Here is an 8,005-nt window from a genome sequence, read left to right as displayed (position 1 = left end):
AGAATCCGCCCAGGTAAGGAGAGTGCTTAACGCCTGATCCACCTCTGCCGCGGGTCGGCCCGGCATTGCACTATCTTTGGGATCGGCCCACGTATGTGCAGTGCTTAACGCCTGCTTCACCTCCGCCGCAAGTCGGCCTGGCACTGCACTATATTCGGTATCGGCCCAGGTATGGGGAGTGCTTAACGCCTGATTCACCTCTGCCGCGGGTCGGTATATACATACATATATATATATATATATATATATATATATATATATATATATATATATATATATATATATATATATAATTTCTGATTAACATAATAGATAGCTTTAGTATAGCCTAAAGCAGCAAACGCAAAGAGTTAGTGTTGCGTGCACCACACTGCGCATGCGCTGTACGTAAACGGTGCTGGAGCTCTTACGTACGTATGCTATTTTCTAGATTTAGCGGTGAACGCTAACGCACGCAAGGGGAGCCTTACATGCGGCAACATGGCGGAGCCAGTCGAACTGAGAGCTGCCTGCTTCAAATGTACCGAGCCCCCGTCGACCTGCACTGTCTGGCTCATTCGTTCCCCACTAATGCTCGTGTTTGCTTTAGATTTGTGTGATGATGCTTCGACAGCGGAGTACAGGTGACAAACGGGCGTTGTTTACGATATACGTTCTCGATTAGCGGTGCAGTAGGTTTAACGAGAAGGTTTGCTTATGTTTGCTCATGTTTGCTGTATCCGCCTGCAGATGGCGCCCAAGTGTATTTCGCTCGTTTGCTTGGTTTACTGTAAAGCCGCATGTCAAGCCGATGCATGTCACGTTTTCCGCGGCAAAAGAAAGTATTGTGGTCGGTGCTGTGGTCACAATGCGTGTGCGCTTAACTAACGACGACGACATGAACCTCCTTCAGGAGGTTTTTGCCTTGAACCCATTCGGACGGACGTCAAGATGGGCGCCTATTGCAAAAAAAGTGGAAAGAAGTGGGAGATCCGCTTTTTGGAAGCGAAATAGCTGGCGAAACGTCCCCTCCGGAATAACCTCGATGTTGAGCAGGCCGCTTTTTGAGGACACGTACAACCTGCGCGGTCACTCTCGTTCCCGAAGCATGAGGGCGTCTATGTCATCCCAACTTAAAACGGACAGGTAATATGGGTCCCACAGAACACTCGATCGCGACATGCTAAGCACAATCGGTGTGTTTCGCGACTCTCGACAAAACAACACTGAAACCAAACACCTACATGCGTAATTAACGCAGCAACTGTGGCTTTGGGTAAGCTTGACTTAGGGACACACTTGCGGATTCGGCATTGAATCAGCTCGACATTTCGTGTGGATTTGGCTTCCCAGCGCTTCGTGATTTTAAATCTAGATGGCGCCGTATATGTTTGCGTTAACGTTAGCGCTTTTCTCCGTTCCGCTATTCTAAAGCTACCCTGTGCCATGCAGTGCAGCTTTTCTTTGCGTTAGCGTTGCGTCGCACGCTAACGCTAACGTTTTACGCTATACTGTAACTGTCTATTGCAGCGAAGCTGTTAAGGGCTACTTTCCCCACTATTGTGTCCGCGTGTAGAAAAAAAATCCCGAAGATAGTGCAATACCGGGCCGACTCGCGGCGGTGGTGACGCTGGCGTTAACCCTTTGAGGGTCGAATTATTTTGAAAAAAACTTTCCCAGGTGGTCAAATTATTTTTTTGCGGATCTTGAATGTCCAAAATGTATTAAGTCGGGAATAAATAGTCAAAAATAATTAGGAACAGTATTTTGGTGTCGGCATCACTCAGAATTGCAAAATGTTCAATAGTATTTCCGAGCGTGGTACTCCTTGTAACACGGGTCTACGCACAGCGCCTTATCGCAGTCTGCACACCTAAAATGCGTGTCTGTTCTCTTGAAGCGAGGAGTTGTGTTGGCGCACACATGCCATCTCTGCGTGCGGCTGCCTTGGGCAGAGGTCTGAGGCACCCTCTTGCGTAAGCGCGTTGCCGCGGAGAGCGAGAATACCTCGCGAACGGCGCTGATAAGCAAGTGGTGATAACCAAGCTAAGAGAAGTGCCAATCAAGATAGAAATCAACTTCCGCCGCCCCTGCGAGAGCGTGCCGACAAAGAGAAAAACAACGTTTCGCGCGCCTCCGTTGCGATCACGCGGCGGAACCGAAACCGCGAAAGCGCGTTACCACTGAGAGCGGGAATACCTCGCGAACGCCGCTATAAGCAAGCTAAGAGCAGCGCCAATCGAGATAGAAATCAACTTCCACCGCCCTGCAAGAGAGTGCCGACAAAGAAAAAAATGACGTTTCGCGCGCCTCCGTTGGGATCACGCGGCGAAACCGAAACCGCCAAAGGGGCGTTGCCGCAGTCTGAGCGACGCGCTGAAGCTAGCAATCAGCTCTGTTTATCTCCCCAAGAAGGTAGCACCAAGTTCAAACGCATCTTGTAAGTTCTAAGAGGTGGCAGCACCTCCCGATGAGCGCTCATCGTCATTATGGCGCGAAATTTCGAACGGTGGGTCGGAACCGTACCCGTACGGCAAAGACCTTGCGGGACAGAAAACCGCCGCCGTACATGTACGGCAAAAACCTTCAAAGGGTTAAGCACTCCCCCCCCCATACGTGTGGCGATACCGAAGATTATATATATATAAACGACACCCTAGAACGTATCTCCTACTTAATACCAAAGCATAAGGCGGTCAATACATGGAGCTCCGAAATATGGGAATTTAAAATTATGGTGTTTTACGTGCCAAACCCACTTTCTGATTATGAGGTACGCCGTATGGTGGAGGACTCCGACAATTTCGACAACCTGGTGTTCTTTAACGTGCACTTAAGTCAAAGTACCCACGGGTGTTTTCGCATTTCGCCCCCACCGAAATGCGGCCGCCGTGGCCGGGATTCGATCGCGCGACCTCCATGCTCAGCAGCCCAACACCGTAGCCACTGAGCAACCACGACGGCTGAATATGGGAATTATAATTCCCGTTAAACACTTGCACCCTTTGGAGTGTTTATTTGTCCCACAACGATAATCCTCATCTGCCTTGCTTGCGTTTCCTTCAAAACACTGCGCTAGCTACTTTGCTGTCGAGAATGCTGTCACGCTGATAACGCGCGCATGACTTGGAAGTACCGGGCTTGCAACCTTAAAGAAAGGAAATGCGGACACGACAGATAACGATTATCGTTGTGGGACAAGATACGCCCCAAAATGTGCGAACTTTTTCAAGAGTCTACCATTTAAACAAGACAGACATACATAACGTAATGCTTATTTCTGTGCTAGAATAAACATACATCTAGCTGCAAGTGCGTATATAAACGCTTGAAGGTTCTTTGACGAGGTGAAGTTCTTGTATAATGATTTGTCGTACTATGCGTATCAAGTCCGTCTGTATAGCTTCTATATGAAATATTCCATATATTGTGTCTAATAATATATATATATATATATATATATATATATATATATATATATATATATATATATATATATATACTGCAGAATTTTTGTTATTATTTCTTGAGTTCTTTTGTAATGTACTGATGACTAGCTGTATCTATACTCACCATGTAAGGTTTCCTATTTTCTAATACTTCCTCATAGTCATCCTTATTGATAATGGTCTCACGGTTTTATTGTGGAAATCCTAATCTTTTCTATGCTCTTGTGTTAAACTGTGTTCAGCCTTCGTTGTTTTGTTGCTGCCTGTAAAACGGGGCCGCGGACCACGTCAAGGCTTTTTTGTCCACGGTGTTCAACATCACTTGTATGTTAACATAAATTTGATTTGAAGCTCGCCTGTGCGGCGACCCGTCCCTCTCTCTCTTTTCGGATGCAGCCTGGTTTGTTGGGTTCCCGGCGTATTCTTGCGTTCCTTCTGCATTTCGGCCTGGTAGCACTGCACTACTGGCCCACGGCAAGGTGAGCAATCTTGTTCGACAGTCTCCGACGCATTTCAGGCAGGCTTACGGCACGGTACCGAGGCTTGTGACGCAGTTAGTTTCGCGTGTAATTTAAAATTAAATTATGGGGTTTTACGTGCCAAAACCACTTTCTGATTATGAGGCACGCCGTAGTGGAGGACTCCGGAAATTTCGACCACCTGGGGTTCAAAACGTGCACCTAAACCTAAGTACACAGGTGTTTTCGCATTTCGCCCCCATCGAAATGCGGCCGCCGTGGCCGGGATTCGATCCCGCGACCTCGTGCTCAGCAGCCCAACACCATAGCCACTGAGCAACCACGGCGGGTCGTTTCGCGTGTACTGAATCTTACTGGGACAAGTTCGTGACGTTTTCTCTGACCCCCAACATTATTGTAATTAATTTCGTTCCTTTTTGGAATACTTTTGAGGTACGCTCGCCACGCCTGGCGTTGTGATGAAGTTACGAAATGCAGATCGGCCGTGATTAAGTTTGGCGTGTACTGAATCTCAATGGGACAAGTTTGTGACGCTTTTTATGGCCCCGCAACAACATATACCCTCTTCAGGTACTCGCGCTTGTCGAAAACGCGACGAGCGATTGCGAAGAGTGATAACACGGGAGTGTGTCGATTGCGCTGGCATAACGCGCAAAAGATAACGCCGGGGAGCTCAAAAACCAGGAACTTGTTCAGAAGCCAGAATTTTCTACTTACGACTGAAAACAGGCCTTGTACCCAGTATTTGTCTTGAGCATGGAGTAAAGAAAATTACCGACGATTACGTTACTTCCTAATGCGAAATTTGAGCGCAGCAAATAAGCTGTTTCACCTTTTCGATAGATTGAGGCAAAGAAATCGAGCAACACATGTATGCGCTATCACAGAATTTTTTTTTTTATTTTTCACACGTATTCCTTTAACAAAGACTCCACTAACAGTTCTTGACAGTCATGAAGGAAGCTTTGTGGTCGGAGAAATAGACTGATATATGTTCGACTTGGTACACCAATGCTTGATTCTCAAAGACGAGATCTATACAAGTGCCTCGCGAGGTTGTCACAGCCGTGGGACGCGTTACGAGCGAGAGGAACGGGATGTTCTCCCGCATAAGTGTTAGGAAATTGCTGTTTGTCTTTATGTCAACATTAAAGTCCCCCACTACTAACATCGGTGTGGATCGATGGACGGTTAATGCGAGTTGCAGGAAGTGCACGACGTCTTTCGTGAGTGCGGTAGAGGCGAAGTAGGCAGCTACTACCAGCAAGCCGTTGGGCAACTTTGCGGCGCACAGTTCGCCAACTTCATGTGACGTGCCAAACATTTCGACTGGTATTGCAGAGAGACCTGTGCGCAAGTAGATAGCGACTCCCGCCGCTCTGTTGTGGTCTCTGCGAGCACCACAGCAGTATAGGAAATCTATGATTTCGAGAGGCTCTTCGGGATCCATCCAGGTTTCAGCAAAGCAAAGTACAGAGGAATGGCGCAGAATGTGATCGTGGTGTACGTCCTTGGCATGTGCGGCAAGGGAGCGTACGTTAAGAGCGGAGATCAACAAGTAGTGCGGCTGTTCAGTCATGGCGAGGCACTTGGCGGTGATGGTGTCAAGTTTGTGGGACTGCAACCGACGAAATTCATCGGCTAGCTTTCTGTTCGGATTGGCTTTTCCGTGGTAGAATGTGAAGTCGAAGAAAGGAATTAAGTTCGAGCCGGCGCTTTGACAACCGGAGACTCGCAGGAAGAGGGGGGAGGGGGGCGGCGTGTACACCCAGCGGCAAACGATGGGGGCAGAAGCGCGCGCAGCAAGCGGACAACACGATAAAGGGAGGAGGGAAGAGATAGCAGCGACTGACTGATGCCGCTGACGCCGATAGTGAGTCAACCCCAGCTGCGGAGTTGGTTTCAGGGACAACGCCGCCGATGCCGACACAAACAATATGATACCCTCGCTTCCGCAGCGCTAAGAACCAGGTCTAGCCGTGGGAAGGTGGTCACGTATTCGTCGACGTGCCGGGGCCTACGTGAAATAACCGGCGCGTCGGCAACTGAAGAGCACCCTATCCGCCACACAAGAACAGGGGGTGGGGGACCCTTTCCTCCTCTTTCTGCATGGCGGCGACGGTGTTCTATGCAGTCACGTTATCTTGACTCTCTAGCGGCGTCAGCGGCATCCAGCGGTATCAGTCGGTCGCTGCTAGCGCTGGGGGGATGAAAGGGGGGCGGAGCTGGTTACGAGGCCGACGACAACGCCGACGACGACGCGAAACCCAGGAACGGATGCCAAAGAGCTGCGCTCTAAAAATATAGAAGGGAGCATTACGCCACGTAGCCAGCCTTGGCAAGCGAACGCTCCGTGAAGCCGCAGTGGTGGCCCAACACGTGACTTCTTGCGTCGAGATCACGGAGCAAGAATCGAGATTTGCTGAGATGTTCGGCTCCCAGTAGCTATGCCAGTAGTTTTTAGTCGGCGCGCGTTTGTTCGGCTGCCCTGCCGTGGCTCTGCCTGCAGAGCGGGAACACTAAAACCATTGCAGGCAATCGCGCACTTTGATGTGTGATGTAAGGATTGCGGTCGGGCATGAAATAAGTGGTAGCTGGCCCATGCCGTCGTCCGACTCATCCACGCTGAGGACGTTGTTGAAGGGAGGGAATTGTTCTCATTGAAAACGAGGATTATGAGATTTATTTACAATATCTACATTAAGGGTGGAGAACGTTACATTTCATCAGTCTAGCACGACTCAAAGAGAAAGCTCACCAAGCAGCCCGAAACGGCTGCTTAAAAACCCTCTGTCCTCCCTAGATCCCTAGGTAAGGGAAAACTGCCGTTCAACCTTCGTCCAATGGGAGCGTCCAAAGTAATCGTATTCGACCCGCCTTTGAAGGGGAGGGTTCACACACTCACTTCCGCACTTTGGTTTCACTGAACACACTGCGGGGAGTGGGTTGTCGTAGACAGGGGTTGATACGCTTGACTGAAGCAGGCGCCTCTTGATTCCAGAGCTGACCCCGCAGCTAGTCGTCGCGTCTGTCAATTGACTGTGACGATTTCTGGGGCCCGTGAGAAAGCACCGCAAAACCCCCTTTTCCCGGAGTTCCCTTGCTCCAAGTAGTCCGTGAAGGCGACAGCGAATCAACCAACAATACACGGTCCGCCGGACGTGGCTAGACTCGCTGGCGCCAGGAAAGGTTCGAAAGTCGCTTCTTCGAAGATCGCTACTACCGCAGGTCGATCGAAACAATTGCAGCGGGCCGTGAAAGGTTTGCAGTTCAGTACCCCTGCAGGCCTATCGTAACAGTGACCACGTGTTGGGCAACCAGGTTTGGCTTCAATCGCGTTGCGGTATGCTCCGTCCTATCTTTTTTCTTCCTCCATGGTCTTCAGTGCGAGTAGGAGGCATTCTGCGAGCGTCTAGCATACTTTGGCTGAGAGCCTGTGTTGTGGTCACGTCTGTGTACACTCGGCCACAAAACATTGCGGGGAACGAGATCTGAGAAAAAGCTGAATATCTGCGCAGCCTCACAACTCAGCCTAGCTATTTGCATTTACAGTCTCTACAAGTATTTGTGAAGCTTGTGATGTTCGGTTTCATTGACTGCTGTTACAGGCTGATCGGAAATTGAACGTTTTCTGAGATCCAATGGTCCGTAAGCTTTTGTCGTTGAATGCACGTACGTAGTGTACCAAGTTGTTCTGGAAACGCGCAGGAAATAATGCCCGGGAATGGAGAAATGCTTGAAAATCTTATGTTTTTTTCATATTTTATGTTGTTTGGGATGAATCGGGTATTGTCTGTCCCATATGTATGTAAAACCTAATTGCTTTTGTTTGTAATGCCGCGCATTCATCACTTTCGCACGTTTCGCCTCTACACGCAGTGCTCCTATAATGTCTAAATACCAAAGTGACGCATGCTTGTAATTTACTTTTTTCAGCTGATGCCGCCAGGTGGAGCTTCGTACAGGAACTACTGCTGCTTACCTTGTGCCTCAACGTTGGATGAACGCACAAAAAGCCCGGAACGAGCATTTATATAGTGCAAAATAAACACTTCACAAGGCGTCTTGTGTCTGCTTTAGAAATTGCACGTGGCGCAT

General features: G+C 49.0%; 1 protein-coding gene across 1 annotated transcript; it reads right to left on the bottom strand.

Moving 5' to 3' along the window:
- Positions 1-4,374: 4,374 nt before the first annotated feature.
- On the bottom strand, positions 4,375-7,383 carry LOC140215360 (uncharacterized). The gene is made up of 2 exons (XM_072285957.1): positions 7,357-7,383; positions 4,375-5,867 (listed from the first exon to the last, which is right to left on the bottom strand). The coding sequence occupies exons 1-2, from the start codon at positions 7,381-7,383 to the stop codon at positions 4,842-4,844; spliced, it is 1,053 nt and encodes a 350-aa protein (XP_072142058.1). The 3' UTR covers positions 4,375-4,841.
- Between the last annotated feature and the right edge of the window lie 622 nt (positions 7,384-8,005).

This window comes from Dermacentor andersoni, chromosome 1 (assembly GCF_023375885.2).
Source record: "Dermacentor andersoni chromosome 1, qqDerAnde1_hic_scaffold, whole genome shotgun sequence".
In the NCBI taxonomy this organism is placed as follows: Eukaryota; Metazoa; Arthropoda; class Arachnida; order Ixodida; family Ixodidae; genus Dermacentor; species Dermacentor andersoni.
This window is presented reverse-complemented; position numbering and strand designations above follow the sequence as displayed.